This window comes from Pinus tabuliformis, chromosome 2_2 (genome assembly GCF_031772625.1).
Source record: "Pinus tabuliformis cultivar Carrire ecotype Pingquan chromosome 2_2, CPIR1, whole genome shotgun sequence".
Lineage (NCBI taxonomy): Eukaryota > Viridiplantae > Streptophyta > Pinopsida > Pinales > Pinaceae > Pinus > Pinus tabuliformis.
In genome coordinates this window covers 744,623,702-744,641,742 of record NC_142300.1, presented here as the reverse complement: position 1 = coordinate 744,641,742, position 18,041 = coordinate 744,623,702, and the positions used below count along the sequence as shown (strand labels likewise).

Here is an 18,041-nt window from a genome sequence, read left to right as displayed (position 1 = left end):
CGGATCAAAACATCTCTTCTTGTACATCGCATGGTAAATCATGCTCAACTTCTCTGTAGTGAACCATTTTGTAGGAACATGGTCCATTCTTATTTAATTGGAGCTCTTCTTCATTCGAAGACTCTTCAGCCCAAACAATTGTAGGTTCTGCAACTAGCTATTTGAGATAATCGACATAAATTTAGATTGTTGCACCTAGATATGAATCCATTCATTTCATCAATTAAGTGGATTGCTTTTGTGAAAATGTGTTTCCTTATTGGTTTGGGATATTTGATTTTCTCCATTTGCCCTGAGAGAAGTGAGCTGCACTCTACAGCCAGGGGTGCAGAGGACATTGTATGTGTGTCTCAAACATTGTGATTTCATGGAATATACTTCATCACATCGATTGGTATAATTGTATTAATTGTATTTATTAGCTATCTTGATTGCAATGTATGGATGGTTGTTTTCGGCCAGGCTCAAACATCTCTGTGTTGTTGGGGTTGCCATTGTGGTGTATTTAGTGACTATTTTGATGTGTTTATGTTGAAAATTTATAACCTTCATAAGCATTTTTAAGTTCACTGTTATTCAATAAGTAGTGTATTTTGTGAAAGACAATGGAGATCAGTGGATCTTCTCATTTGCTGTGAACAATACTAGAGTGCTCAAGCTAGTGTGTACAAAGCATATCACAGCAAGATATATTCATATTTTGCATGTGCGAAGCATGCATTATGCTCACATATGGAATTTTTAACAGTGTTCTTCTATGAGAAAAGTATGCCTTTATGTTTTGATTCAGACACCTCCAATCTTCACAGCACTCTGGTCCTCAGGTTTCCACAGGGGTAGACTTACACCACCCATTTAAACCTAACATAAATGTCAAAGAACACTTCCTGTGATCTGAAAAGGGGTTAGTAACTATAATAGAGAATAGGCTGTGCAAGCTTTAGCAGAGGGATCAAATGAAGATTTCCAATCTCAAAACCTGCATACAAGTTTACAGCAGAAGAGATTTAGCGAAGAATTATGTGATTCTCTGTTCCTGCAAACAATTGTGGTATTTATGAATGCAAACCACTAAAATATTCAGGTTGGGGATGAATAATCTACAGGGTAAGTTTGGACACTTTAGATTGTTCACAAAGTCTTGATTTTATGTTTATATTTTGTGATTGCTAAGAACGAATGCAACAAACTTTCATCTTTGTTTCTACTGATATTGGGTCGCCCATGAGGCAAGGGCATAAATTGTGGTGCAATGTATCTCTACTTCTACTTCTTCTTTTTTTCTTTTTTTCTTTTTTTTTCTTTTTTTTTTGTATTTGCCTGTTTGTTATAGCAAATGTGCATTCATTTCATTGCATAGAGCATTTTGCAAAGTAAGATTCACATAAGATATCCAAGGATGAATTGAAAACAACCTATACGAGGAGGATAAATGTGGTAGTGTCATGGATTGCATAATAACACATGGCATACAGGTTTGATGGTAACTCACTATTTCTACCTTTGACAATGGAGTTTGAAAAGATGCCCATCCTATATGTAAGAAATTTGTGTTTTAAAGATTTTTTGAATTGCTAACTCGGGATCTTGAAGTCAAGACTTTTTACTAAATGTCTTTGCTGGATACCTTAGAGATGTAACTATTGTTGTAATTAGCTATTTTCTAACAATTATAACAGTTAGTGAATTCCATATTGTAGGACATATGTTGGAAAGTCAATTTTTCGTTGTTTCTAGAATTTTAGAGTTGACCTTTCCAGTATTATTATAAAACCCTGGCCATTGACAGTGATTTCTAAATTATAGTTTTCCAAATGGACATCGCTCCCAGAGTAAAAATATTTAATGTTCAGGAAGAAAGAGTACTGGGTGTTGTGGGGTTTAGTTTGGGGGTGGGTCTTCGGATCAAAACATCTCTTCTTGTACATCGCATGGTAAATCATGCACACCTTCTTTGTAGTGAACCATTTTGTAGGAACATGTTCCATTCTTATTTAATTGGAGCTCTTCTTCATTCAAAGACTCTTTTTCCCAAACAATTGTAGGTTTTGCAACTAGCTATTTGAGATAGTCGACATAAATTTACATTGTTGCACCTAGGTATGAATCCATTCATCTCATCAATTAAGCGGATTGCTTTTGTGAAAATGTGTTTCCTTATTGGTTTGGGATATTTGATTTTTGCCATTTTCCCTGAGAGAAGTGAGGTGCACTCTACACCCAGGGGTGTAGAGTACATTGAATGTGTGTCACATCACTTGTATAAGGTTAATAAAATAAAATGAGAGAAAAGTCACTGTCATATGTGAAGAAATTCCACGAAAATTCTGATCTGCTTGAATGGACAAATCTGAACCTAACATGTAACTCGAGATGCAGAATATAAAAACACTTATTTTTCTAGGGAACCCAACTGGGAAAACCCTCTGCTTGATTGAGAATTTTATTGATAGGAGAATGAGCAATAGATATCTTTCAAAAACAATCTTGTTTCAATAGGAACCAATTTGGTTTTCTATTCTTGTACTAAGCTGAAGCACTCCTTGCAAGACTTTGATCCCCGCTTCCCTCTTTCCTTGCACAAGTCCCAAGGAAATTCTCCTATAAATCTGCGCACAAGCCTCTCTTTGTATGCTGAACCTCTCACAAGTTCACACACACAAACACAAATCTGTGTTCTCCACTGCCTTGTGTCGCCAACTCGTGCTCACAAGACAATTGAATAACAATGTGCCTTAATCCTTGGGGGAGTGCTCAGACATCAAGGCTCAAAGCCATTACAAGAAATACTCATTATGAACTCAATACATCACATGTAGGGATTGAACCTGTTTGGGGGCGACAACAAGTTAACAATATTTATGCCAACCACGTGGGCTAAATCCGGTTGATGTGTGTATGTGTATAAGTTACCAGATGTCAGATTTAAATTTGGATATGGATCCACCAATATTTTAAACATTAATAATTTGTTATTACATTACATTAAGTCATTTTATGAACCATATCACTCTTAACATGTTACTTTTATGATTACTTACTAATAACATGTATGTGGTTCATAAAGTTTACATTTAATTCAATTATGTACGATGGCTGTGGTTTATAAAAATTACTTTAATATATTTAAGAGCCTAATTCAGAATTCCACAAAAACAATTGTTGAACTTCAGACTCTCTCAATCCCCTCTTAAGGTCATATGTGAGGAGATGCCAACCTAAAGGAAATATGCTACATGTCACTACCAGAATTGAAAAATGAAAAATTAGAAATGGAGTTTCTTCAAGAGTTTCATGATTTGATTTTCTCAATCAGTCTATCGGCCTCTCTTTGTACCTTTTGGGACAATTTCTAGTCGTATTAGTTATTAGTTAATTAGGCTGATAGTTCACTCTCCACTTGACATCTGTGCGCCGAGCTTCCGGGAGAGTTCGTGGAGTTTATGGCTGTTTCTGTTTACAGTTTCGTGGAGTTAATGGCTATTTCAGTTTACGGGCTCCAATTTCTATTTGTATAGTCGAATCGACATTGGCAATGGCATCCCCTATATCCTCATGCCCCCAAAACCCTCTTGAAACTGAAATCGGGATAGAAATTGAAAGTTCGCCTCCTCGTTCTCACAATCTTCGTCCTGCAGTTTCAGCGATTGACGCCTCGTCCTCCGCGGCTGCAATGACAGCCTCCACCTCATGTAATTCCCACAACAATCGCAACTTCTATTGTGATGTATTTATCAATCACAGAGGGCCGGATGTTAAGAAAACCTTGGCTAGACATCTCTACCATCGCCTTCGTTTACACGGAATCCGAGTCTTTTTGGACAGGCTAGAATTGTATGAGGGGGGGAATTTTTCTTCGGAAATAGAAGCTGCCATTAGAACCGCCTCAGTCCATGTGGCTATTTTCTCTCGTACATATGCAACATCGACTTCGTGTTTGAATGAGCTCTTCCTGATGTTGGAGTCGAAGGCTCCTATTATTCCGGTGTTTTACGGTGTAAAACCAGATGATCTTTGTTTGTCGCAGGGCAAAGATGGAGTGTATGCTCAAGATCTATGCAACTTAGAAATCACGCAAATGGGTGAAGGGAAACCGCGATACGACTCCACCAGTGTTCAAACTTGGAGAGATGCCCTTTCTGTGTTGCAAAAATAAGGGGTTTCGATCTGGACGCATATAATGGGTGAGATCTCAACCCTCCCCTCTCAGTATTGTAATACTTCACGCTGATTAGATATACATAGGTTAAAGTTTCTCATTAGATGTATTTATTTTCTTGTGAATAACTAGAGACAAAGGGGAGTTGCTAGATCAAGTGGTTGAATGCGTGTTGAAACAGGTGAAAAAATTGATATTCAATGTCGCCAAATATTGAACTGCTTTGGAGGAAAAGGTGAAGGATTTTGAAAATAGAGTCCTGTTGTAGCAGCAGTAGGAGAGTGGAAAGGTTCAAGTCGTGGGCATTTTTGCGTTGGGGGGGGTTGGAAAGACAACCCTGGTGAAAGAACTCTTCAACAGGAAGAGGCCAGATTACAGAAAATCTTACTTTTTATGTGATATCAGGGAAAATGCAAATAAAGGTTCATTACATCATTTGCAGAGTGAACTTCTCAATGGCTTGACTCACTTTGATATTCATATAGACAGCATCTATGAAGGCATATAGATTCTTAAAAGAAATCTCTCATGTTCTAATGCTTTCACAGTTTTTGATGACATAGATCAGGAAAATCAGCGGGATGCATTTTTGTCGGTTCAAAGTGTACTCAGAGCAGATAGCTTAATTTTGATTACATCTAGAGACAAAACTGTTCTCACAGATTCAGGAGTTCAAAACACATCAATTTATAAATTAACAGGCCTTGATGCACAACAGTCCCAGGAACTCTTTTTCTTGCATGCCTTTAGCCAGCCCTATCCACTTCCAGGGTTTGACTATCTCGCGATTACCAAACCTTATATGGCTTCGCTGGAATGAATGCCCCTGGTTTTCTCTGCCTTCTTGGATACCTATGAAGAACCTTAGGGTTTTAGAAGTGCAGGGGAAGAAATTGAAATCATTGTGGCAATCTGGATATCAGGTAAATAAAATTTTGGCGATTTAAAGTATGTGTTTATTCGTTATTGATTTCGCAAAGTAGGATCTGCAATGAATTTAAATGGTTTTGCAGAAGCTAATCGTCGAATTCTTTCTTACGATTAAAACCCTGGAACATTTTGCAGGCACCTTTGCTGTTGCGACAGTTAGTTATTTATTCTCCCCTTTCAAAGTTACCAAAATCAATAGGGCACCTTAAGCACCTCGAACTGATTGTCCTCCATAAGATTAATCTTAAAACTTTGCCGGATGAATTTTGTCATTTGGTGTCGTTGAAACGATTGGAGTTAACAAGTTGCCCAAATCTAAAGTCACTGCCAGATTACTTTGGGCACTTAATAAACTTGGATTACATTGATCTGTCTCACACTTCTCATTTGCAGGTGCTTCCAAAGTCTTTCGGTAATTTAATAAACCTGAAATACATAGGTCTGTCTCACTCCCTACAGTTGCAGATGCTTCCAGGTTCTTTTGGTAATTTAATTCGTCTTAAATATCTTGATTTGAGTTGGTGCTATAATTTAACCGTCTCTAGCGAAACACTGGGAAACATCAGCACACTTGAATGTTTAGATGTTTCTTATTGTAAGAACATTGAAATATTACCTCCGCAAATAGCATATCAAAAGTACCTAAAAAAATTAGATCTTAGGGGTACAAACATAAAAGAATTTCCAAATGAAATTGGAGACTTGGGTGATTTAGAAGTTCTGGAAATAGGGAGCCCTTCGCTCGACAGTCTACCACTTTCACTTGGTCACTTGAAGATCTTAAAGGAATTGAGACTCGAGAATTGCAGTGAATTGAAACATTTTCCGGTGACTATTCGACTGTTGACTCAGTTGACTGAGTTGAGAGTATTGAATTGCCGGTTGCAAACATTGAATATATAGAATCTAGATATACATAGGTTAATGTTTCTCATTAGCTGTATTTATTTTCTTGTGAATAACCAGACACGAAGGGGAGTTGCTAGATCAAGTGGTTGAATGTGTGTTGAAACAGGTGAAAAAATCGATATTCAATGTCACCAAATATTGAACTGCTTTGGAGGAAAAGGTGAAGGATTTTGAAAATAGAGTCCTGTTGCAGCAGCAGCAGGAGAGTGGAAAGGTTCAGGTCGTGGGGATTGTTGGGTTGGGCGAGGTTGGAAAGACAACCCTGGCGAAAGAACTCTTCAACAGGAAGAGGTCAGATTACAGTAAATCTTACTTTTTATGTGATATCAGGGAAAATGCAAATAAAGGTTCATTACATCATTTGCAGAGTGAACTTCTCAACGGCTTGACTCACTTTGATATTCATATAGACAGCATCTATGAAGGCATATAGATTCTTAAAAGAAATCTCTCATGTTCTAATGCTTTCACAGTTTTTGATGACATAGATCAGGCAAATCAGCTGGATGCATTTTTGTCGGTTCAAAGTGTACTCAGGGCAGATAGCTTAATTTTGATTACATCTAGAGACAAAACTGTTCTCACAGATTCAGGAGTTCAAAACACATCAATTTATAAATTAACAGGCCTTGATGCACAACAGTCCCAGGAACTCTTTTGCTTGCATGCCTTTAGCCAGCCCTATCCACTTCCAGGGTTTGACTATCTCGCGATTACCAAACCTTATATGGCTTCGCTGGAATGAATGCCCCTGGTTTTCTCTACCTTCTTGGATACCTATGAAGAACCTTAGGGTTTTAGAAGTGCGGGGGAAGAAATTGAAATCATTGTGGCAATCCGGATATCAGGTAAATAAAATTTTGGCGATTTAAAGTATGTGTTTATTCGTTATTGATTTCGCAAAGTAGGATCTGCAATGAATTTAAGTGGTTTTGCAGAAGCTAATCGTCGAATTATTTCTTACGATTAAAACTTTGGAACATTTTGTAGGCACCTTTGCCATTGCGATAGTTAGTTATTTATTCTCCCCTTTCAAAGTTACCAAAATCAATAGGGCACCTTAAGCACCTCGAACTGATTGTCCTCCATAAGATTAATCTTAAAACTTTGTCGGATGAATTTTGTCATTTGGTGTCGTTGAAACGATTGGAGTTAACAAGTTGTCGAAATCTAAAGTCACTGCCAGATTCCTTTGGGTACTTAATAAACTTGGATTACATCGATCTGTCTCACTCTTCTCATTTGCTTGCTATTTTGTTTTGACTATTTTACTTGTCCTCTGGAAGGAACTTGCAAAAGAAGAATGGAGATCAAGATGGGAAGACCAGCTCTACAATTTAAAGCAGAGAGCTAATGTTAGAGATGCGGGTCAAGCATCATCTTGGGGTGCCAGGATGCGCCAGTAGAACTATTCGACTTCCAATTGAACAATTTGCTAGCTTTTCTAGATGTACTTATCACACAACGGACAAAGTGAAGAGAGGCTTTGTAACCAGGAGAAGCTGCATCAGCTTCAGACCTTTTCTGCTGTAGCCTGCCCCGTTTATACTTACCCTGTTGCAGTGTATGCTTGTATATATGCAAGTTAATAACTGAGAATACTTTGAAATTGGTTTCAAAGTATGAGTTTAGTGAATGTCATGTTCTAAAGCTTATTGTGTCCATTCTATTTAGAGATATCTGAGGCTAAGGATGTGTTGACACTTTAGCCTTTAGCTGAAGGCTTATCATCCAAAGATCATATTGTATCTACACTTTCTTTGTATCATAAATATGCGGTTTCACTAAGATCAATAATTTTCATAGTGGAGCAATGCCAACGACTTTGGGACTTTATAACCTGAATTTTAGTAATTAACTTCGCTGATTTGATATGTCGAGTCTTAGGACATCCAAACCAACTTACAATTTTAGTTATAACTTTACAATTTTCCTTGGAATGTAAATGAATGGAATGTCAATTAAAGCAGGAGGCTTACGGGATTGTACTAAAGTTTTCTTGATTGCTTCCTTAAAGACTATATGTTATATAAGAATCACAAATTGACAGAATGAGTTCAACCAGACCAGGAGGCTTGCAGTACTGCATTGAACTTTTATGCTTGCGTCATTTTAGACAATATATGTCATATAAGCATCACAAATTGACGGAATGAACTACTGGTAATGGAATTGAATTAGACATGCAAGTTACATTTACTCTGATATAAAAAACTTCGTTTGTACTGGTGTTTAGATATGATTTGATGTGCTACTAGTGTAAGAGTGGTTATTGTCATTGTAAGTAAGGTGATTATATCAGCAAATTTTTTATTAACTCGGCAACAAGTGTGGCCTCCCCTTGTATGGGAATAATACAATGAAATGTTGCTGACTATCACCATTGAGAACAACCCACAGCTATATCATCAATTATTCTTAATACATACACATTTTTCTTGTAATCTTGCCCAGCCCACCATAGAATTTATGTGCATGTTGAAGGTGGCTGCTTATTTCAAATTGGGGAACTTGGCTTAAAATTATGAGTTCCAAACTTAAATCCTATTTCAATGAGCTGGCTACACATCTAATTGAATTAGACATGCGGGTTACATTTACTCTGATATAATAAACTTCTTATGTACTGGTGTTTAGATATGATTTGATGTGCTACTAGTGTAAGAGTGGTTATTGTCATTGTAAGTAAGGTGATTATACCAGCAAATTTTTTATTAACTCAACAACAAGTGTGGCCTCCCCTTGTATGGGAATAATACAATGAAATGTTGCTGACTATCACCATTGAGAACAACCCATGGCTATATCATCAATTATTCTTAATACATACAAATTTTTCTTGTAATCTTGCCCAGCCCACCATAGAATTTATGTGCATGTTGAAGGTGGCTGCTTATTTCAAATTGGGGAACTTGGCTTAAAATTATGAGTTCCATACTTAAATCCTATTTCGATGAGCTGGCTACACATCTAATTTGTTGAACTTCAAACTTGGGAACTAAGATGGATGCTGACTCTTTTTGCTGTGTCGTTTGTTTCTTCTTTCTAAATGATGATGTGCCCAACCACATACTAGCACTTACAGTAATATATTCATCTAAATTTGTCATACGTTTGCTTAATATTTTGTGCACTGTATGGGCTGCGATAGCTTTTTAATTTTTGTACTCTTTAGACATTCTTGCAAGGGGAATGTGATGGCCTTTTTATTTTTGTACTCTTAGACACTCTTGGTAGTGCCAAATGGTACTTTGAAATATTGTTGTTATAAAATAATAGCTACATTGCACAAGCATCTAGAATGCCGGAACATTGGGAAGGTGGATATGATTGTTTATAACATCAAAGTTTCTTCACATTGCACAAGTATCTAGAATGCAGGAACATTGGGAATGTGGATATGAGGGTTTAGAACAACAAAGTTCCTTCCAAATTTACAAGAAACGTCAGATTGGGAGTGGAAATACTATAAATTAAATAATTATGAAAAAATATTCTAAATCACAATACATATTATAGTGAGTGGTGCATTGATATATATCATATTTCAATTTATAAAATGTTTGAAGGTATTACTTACCAATGTTCAGATTACATTCATACACTGTTTGAAGGTATTACTCACCAATGTTCAGGTTACATTCATACGTTGTTTGAAGGTATTACTTACCAATGTTCAAATACATTCATGATAGATGGATACAATCCACGTATATTTGGTTAAATTAAAAACTGACTGAAATGTAATGCCAATATTGGAATGTTATGCTTCTTATAAATGCGTATACTCTACTTATTATTTCAATCAAATGCCTCCTATCTGTTGGAAATGCAATATGGTATATACTATAGTATATCAGAGTTTACTATGTTAGTATACTCAACTATTCAACAAGTTACAAGTAACAAAACTCAGCTACTGTTTTCTATAACTAAAGCCTGGAAAGTAAACTTCACATGTTAGTATACCCAACTATTCAACAGTTAACAAGTAACAAAACTCTTCTATATCTAAGGCCTAGAAAGTAAACTTCACACGTCATGTCATAAGCTATAATATTTTGGCTTTAGCAGACCATATAGGCAATTAGTAAAACCACAACAGAATTTAAGAAACCATGCAGTGTAACTTACAACACTACAGTGAATCACATAACAAACTTTAGTGGACAAGCATACCTGGCAAATGTCAGTTTCAGAAAGTAACAAATATGTTGAGATGACCAAATGGTGGCAAAATTCCTCACACAGTTTCTCATGATGTACTACCAAAATGCTCATCAATGCATCTCTCTTATCTATGACTCTTCAATGTGCCTCATCCCTCAATCAATTGTGACTACTAAATACACCTTGGTCCTTCTCACACTAGATTCACAATGTTGCTTTACTTACACAATGACTCATAATACAACATGATGTGAAATGCCAAATAATACCTAACAAATGTGTATTCTCCATGATGAAATAGCTAATTTATAGATAAATACTAACACTTTAAAACTGTTTTATAATTTTTTGGAAGCATCATGAAATTGACATTGAAACAGTGAGAAAACATCATCAAGAATGCAAAAATTTAGGGCCCATGAACTTGAAATCTTGTAGGTGATTCTGTCAGATTGAGAAAGCTTGTATTGGAAACTCGATTTAAAATGTTACAAAATTCCATTCATGGATCTCAAAGCTCGCAAGTTCTCTATTCTTCATGATGGAGTAGCAATAATCTTTGTTCTTCATGATGGAGTAGCTATTTTATAGATAGAAATTAAAACTTATAAAATTGTTTTGTAATTTTTTTTGGAAGCATCATGAAATTGACATTGAAACAGTGAGAAAACGTTATCAAGAATGAAAAAATTTAGGGGCCATGAACTTGAAAGCTTGTGGGTGATTCCCATCAGTTTGTATTGGAAAATCCATTTAAAGATGTTACCAAATTCCATTCCTGGGTCTTGAAGCTCCCAAGTTCTGTGTTGTAGTTTTTAAGGAAATTTAATATCCTCATGGCTTATATTACTATTCCCTGAAGAAATAATATTCCATAATAATCCTCTATGCATGTACGCATTCATTTGAAACTTTGATGTTCAATCATGTTTCCCTTGTAAAATGTTACCAAATACCAAATTCCATTCCTGGGTCTTGAAGCTCCCAAGTTCTGTGCTTTAGTTTTTAAGGACATTTAATATCCTCATGGCTTATATTATGATTCCCTGAAGAAGGAATCTTCCATAATAATCCTCTATGCATGTACGCATTTGTTTGAAACTTTGATGTTCAATCATGTTTCCCACACAAAGGTAGACCATTTTTTTCCAGTCTTATCGAAAGAGGTCACAATTTTGTCTGGACGACAAATTCCGAGCTTTGACTGTGGGAGTGTTTAAATTGTTTTTGGATGGCGGAAATGGATTTAGCATCCATCATGAATGCCTGGGTACCCAAAATACTGAAGCTTGACCGCTGTAATTGACATTTTCAAAAAAATTAGCTGGATTTTTTCAAAATTATGTTGTAATTTCTATCATTTTCTGTGCAAAATTAAGGCACTCAAAATTCTAAAACTTGACAACTATAATCCACTTTTTCAATAAATTTAGCTAAATTTTTTCAAAAGCATGCTGGAATTTTTATTATTGTCATGATGGCTCCAACAATATTTCATGCATTTTCAAATATGGAACGAGGACCATGATATTGTTCACAATGTCGTATCGTTTCTTTCACCTCTTCCATTACAATATAATAGTATTTTCTAATAACACCATAAATAGGTAGCATATGGAAAAATTACATCTCGGAAGACCAAAAAAAAAAATTTTTAAAATAATGTACAAAAACATGTTCACATAAACAAAAACAACTACATGGATAATGAATAACCTCACATTACTATTATTTACCAAATAGCCATATTCGAATACACATAACTAATCATTTCAAGTATAACTCATTATCATCCACCCTAGCTTTCAACAACGTCCATTCACATGTTGCTATTTTTCCACACACTACTATTATTTACAAAATATCCATATTCAAAATACACATAACTAATAAATTCATCTCTAACTCATTATCATCCACCCTTTCTTTCAACAATGTCCATTCACATGTCGCTATTCTTTCACAAACTATTATTATTTACAAAATATCCATTTTCAGAATACACATAACTAACTATTGCAATTGTAACTCATTATCATCCACCCTTGCTTTCAACAATGTTCATTCACATGTCCCTATCCTTCCCCACTCTATGCTATTCTTCACCACTCTATGCCTTACGGCGTTTCCTTTGCAACATAAGGTGCAAATGCTAGTTTAAATTTATTTGATATTTTCAATACATAATCACAAAATTCCACTGGTATTATTGAATTTGAACATCATGATGATTTCACATTGTGATCAATATCTTATGATATCTTTTCATAAAACAATTTTAAATTTGTGAAATATAGGGTTAATATATTGTAGTATTGTCGTGCATAATGGATTTTATAGGTATTGGAGAGCATAAAAGGGGATTCAACAAAAGTATTTTGCGCAATATTTTTCAATACCTAATGAAATTAACGATATTCTTTAATATTCCTTGCATGCATATACTATGTCGCTCGTTCGTTAAATGGAAACATTTGTTGAACACATGGCACTAATTTCACTATGATGAAACATGATCACCTTTGGTACATAGAAGATGACTTTCTCAAATTTGATTTCTTTGTATATTTTGTATATTGATGGTACATTAGAATATATTTATGTTGATTGCAAATTTCAAAATTCTTTGAAAACATTATAAACATGAGAAAAATTAAATAACTAAGTCATTAATTTGATTTCAATCATAATTATTTTTAAAATATTCCAAAATTAGGCAAGTGTTGCAATCAATCAAATATTGACAAATAAATTATTTGACTTATTTATGGAGGAACTTAGCTTCAATGTGAAGTTCTTCTAACTATTTAGAGATTTCATGTAAAGAAAGGGAGGAGTCTCTCTTAGGTAGAAACCATTTCTGGGTTAAGTAAATTATTTTTTCTACTTTGTTGCAAATTTATGGAAAACCTCTATGTTGTAGAAATATAATTAAGAAAACAATAATATTATTGCAATGGAATTGTTGAAGAAAAAATAATAGTGAAAGGAGAGGGGGAGAATTATAGTTCTTTAAAAAAAAACTTTTAGCTATTTTTAATAAGCCATACAAAAACACCATAAATCAAAATGAACATATGTTAATCAGAAGGCTTAGATTTTTACATGGAAACCCACACAAGAGAAAACCACAAAACACATTTTTCTTTATTAATGAAATTAGGCACCAGCCTATGCTTACATTAATTTATCGAAAACAAATAGAAGGAGATACCCAACCGCTAATTCACATACACCAACTTGAGGGAGTCACTAATCCCTTGATTTACAGGTAGCCAATTAAAGGAGAATCCAATCCCCTCATTTTTTATATTTTAAATTTAAATATTAGCTGATCTAATTAATTTCTTCTTCAAGTATTCTCAATATTCTTCAGTACTACACATTTACTTCTAATTCAATCTATTTTTAGCTTTGAGATTTTGATGTAACTTAGCTAGAATCCTATTGCAGTTATATCTACAATCTGATTTGTTATGGTCTTTGTCTATGAATAATATGCACTATAACCATACTATAATCTATATTCCAATCTACTCAGGATTTCTCTCCTCAAGTTGGCCTACCTACCTTTCAATTGGTTCACCCGCAATCACTTATACATAATCTCAACAACACTTTCAATTGTTTTAACCATTTATTTATCTGTTTACCCCTACTTTATCATCGATATTGATCCATAATATTGACCCATGGTATTGTGGATTGACTGAATTGTGCTACTCCTTACAACTAAGAACATTTCTTACCATTCACACACATTTTACACAAGCTTATCATGCACCAAACTAGTATGCTTTTGTCTTTTCTCCTTATTTCCCTTTAGTAACACATTCATATTTATAATGGTGACAAGATTATTTTCTTGTTACATGATATATCCCTTACGTCAAACCCTATAACAGTTGCACCCTTCACGTATGCCACATATGCTCATGTCCGTGACCACAAGCATATTATATGATGTAATACTTCCTACAACTCCCTTGGATTTTCTCAGGTTGTGAGAGGTGTTACTTGTTCCTTTTGACTTGATCTCTAAGATCTATTATGAATATTGGCTTACCACATCATTTTTTTATGTTTGCAGAATTTAATTCTAATACCACTATTGCGATAATATCATGAAGAGATTTCTGATGATATAAAATTTAATTCAATTTGAGGTTGAGATCAAAAGTTATGCTCATTCAAAGTTATATCAATAATAATAATCCATGTTGCTTCATGGATATCTATGTGGCACCCACATGGCCCTTTCTTGGCCTATTTGGCAATAGTAAGACCACTTACCTTCCCTATCACATGTTGCACTTGCATATGAAAGTGCTTTGGTTAAAACTACTGGTAGCATGAAGCGCACCCCCAAAAATAATTGTTAAGGAATTGGGAAGGCTACCTGTAAATTAATCTCAACTATAGTTCAAATATGGGTGGGTTAGTGTGAATCCTAACTATCCCCTGTCACTCATTAAACATTGACCACAAGGGGGCCCACTTAATTGATCTTGAGTGTTAATATCTATGACACTCTCCACTTTGTTCCTTTAAAAATACTTACGAACTAGGTAGGGTCCACCCCCAAGGCATTTCGCCCTTATACTCTCAAGTGGCATTCATGTGTACCTGATTAGGCTCCCATGGCACTGCCTTGGTAACATTCCATTATGGTATTAATGTAACCAACCCTAGCTAAATTTGTGATCTAGGTGGATGTTGGTGGCCACCCACCTATCCCACTTAAACCACCACAACTATCTCATTTAGTTTTTCGGTTTCCTTAATTGTAGCACAATTTACTATTTTCAGCAGTTTTTCAGTTTTAAACTTTCAAAGTCGTTTTGAGGCCCTAAATGATGTTTTCTGGGAAAACTGGGAGCAACATGTGTTGATAGATTGATGTTCCTCATTCCAAAGTTGTATTCCTCGGGTAGATCTTTCTAACGAGGTATTATGTGCATCAAACGAGGATCGTATGCCAAAGTTACGACCCTGGGAAGTTGATGTACCAATTTACCCAAAACAGGGCCCATAGTTTGGTGCTTCATCTCCTAGGGTTAGGTTTCTGGATGTTTAGGGTTTTCCATTGTTTCTCAACAATAAATAGGCCTTTGAGCCTCATTGTAATAGAGTTCATAGGCATGTATCCACCACATCTCTCCTCAGAGATAAGATACCACCACCCTAGCTAGTTCATTTCCATTTCTGTTTGTAAGCATATTTGAGTATTTTACATTAATGAAATGAAGTATTATTTCTACTGCATCTCTATATTTATGGTTATCTCTCTAATTTGTTGCATTGTTGTTTAAATTTTGATCAATTTGGGACTACAAAACTGTGACTTCTTGATACCCATAGATTATTGGACATCCAAATAGTGCACTAAAGCATTCCATAAGGCATGGCTCCCTAGTGGGCTAATAATATAGTTCCTAAAACTATATCCCACTTACTGTGTATCTAGGTTGTAGAAAGGCATGTGATTTTCTCCAAACCCAAAGCATCAGATTCAAAACTAGTACAACATACATGTGTGGGCCCCATTAGTAATTATGTCATGCAGTCCCCACAAAAAGGGTAAAAATGGCATTTTTTTTCCTATGAACATCTATACTCTCAAGATGTGAATAACCTTTGTCATCCACATATTTTATATTAGAGAAACCAGGACAATATTGGGAGGGGCATCAATCAACATTGTGAGAACTTAAAACTTTCTTTCACAATCATAAAGAATACTTCAACAATAAGTATAAGCAAACCAATTCATAAATCATGACACAATAAAATTTGGACACGCAACTAGGAAAACCACCAAAGTTTTGTATTATGATGCAATTTATAAGTTATTACTTAATTACATTAATATGTTGCAATATTCTACTTGAAGAGTTTTTAGGCTACCACGTAAATGAATTTCCTACTTCTCAATTCATAAACTACCATTGAAAGGAAGCTCCTAATTCATAATTTATCAACTATCACTGAAAGGATCTACAATTCATGATTTATTAGCTACCATTGAAAGGATATCTAACTGCTACATAATAATATCTAATTTGTTGGACCTTCCTGATTCATATTTCATACCATTTTCAAACTCAAACCATGAAGGAATTTTTATCATAAAATAAAAGAATCTCACCTCATGCAATCACCATAAATACCCTTCAACACCTTCTCTAATCTCTAATCCTTTGATTAATTCACCAATAATAATAATAACACCAACTCCTTTTTCTTTTTGATTCAATTATGCATATAAAGAAATTGAGCTAATATTTTTTTACTTTACTTTTTTGTTAATCTCAACTCTTAACATACATGAATTCTTATTTTGACTTGCATTTGCACTTGTTTTCTACTTTTGTTGAGTTCATCTCAATGTGGGAATTTTTTTTTTTTGAAACAACCTCCTCCCTCATGTACCCAAGTTACTGGCCAACTGGGGTAAACATGTGATGTGATGCTACTATGATATGATTCAACCTCCAAGTTGACCTTATCGAAGTGGAATTGATGGAAACACATCAAACATACCTTCCACATTAGAAAGATCACTCCTAGGAGCCATCCCAACCACACATGTATCATGTCGTTGGGTCCCACTGAGTTTGTAAGCTACTAAACATTTGGACGCTACCTTGTTATGGGAATTATAGCATCTAGAGAGCTCTAGATTCTCTCGCAAGCCTGCATGCCTGTGTCTAGGGACTATTTCAAGTAGACCCATGCCAAAGTCCAAGGAATTTAAGGCACTTTTCAAGCCCAAAATTCTGGCCACTAACCAGAACTTATAGCTTTTAGAATCTGTTAAACACATGACAAAAAGACTAATAAATAAGAAACTAACTCTAGTATTAGCCCTAACCATCCCCAACTGGGACTGACATTCTATCAAACACATCACAAATATGTAATTTACAGGTATAAACAACAGATTTAAGCATAGGGGTCTCATACTTATCTGAGAATCGCTAAGAAGAATTGTTCCCTCATATCATTAGTTACATTATCATCTATTATGTCATAGATAAATTGTTCATTCATTTACCAATCAAAACATGAGGAAAACCATACATCATCACTGTCATAATAAATTCTTATAACCAACATAATAACCACATAAATATCAAGGATACATTGCCATAGAATCCAAATATAAACCAGTGCATTTACACATGAAAAATCAAGGGAATGAATTTCTCATTAATGGAAGTAGAAACCAACTGGGGGTGGGACTACCATGTTCCACACCTAGCCATAGATTGGCTGAGCCAAATATATCTTCATTCAATCACCCCCATGACATATTCCAAGCATGATTGTGGAACTAATAACTAACCAAAAAGTACTAAACAAGCATAAATACTACCAGACTTCTTCGCCTACACTGTGAGGAATTTTAATGCCTCCTAATCTCTCAGGCTTTAGCCTAATCCATAATCTAATCCAGGGATCAATACACCCTACATTGAGACCCACTCTATAGGCTTTACCATACATCTCATCCTAGGATTACTAGGCCCAACAAAGAGAAATCGACCTCTTGGCTTTACCATACATCCCACCATTCACTAGCAAGGATTCCTAGGCCCACCAAGGCACACAATATTGAGTTTATCACTACCTACAGTCCAACGTAAGGGTTACTATGCCAGTGGATTTACCACGATCCACAATCTGGTTCAGGGACCACTAGGCCATGTGTTTGTCATTTCAGAGATCCACCTCACTCTGCTTCAAATCCATTCAACAATCTAGATCAAACAAACTGTGAGAACCCATCTCATCAAGCCTATCCAGATGTGGCAAAGCTAGGCTAAAAACAATGTCACACCTAGAGAAACCTATGCTATGATATAAAAGA

General features: G+C 35.3%; 1 protein-coding gene across 1 annotated transcript; it reads left to right on the top strand.

The window, feature by feature from the left end:
* The first annotated feature begins 3,535 nt into the window (after window positions 1–3,535).
* LOC149194826 (toll/interleukin-1 receptor-like protein) lies at window positions 3,536–4,156 on the top strand. Its single transcript, XM_089407813.1, has one exon. The coding sequence runs from the start codon at window positions 3,536–3,538 to the stop codon at window positions 4,154–4,156; it is 621 nt and encodes a 206-aa protein (XP_089263939.1).
* The last annotated feature ends 13,885 nt before the right edge of the window (window positions 4,157–18,041 follow it).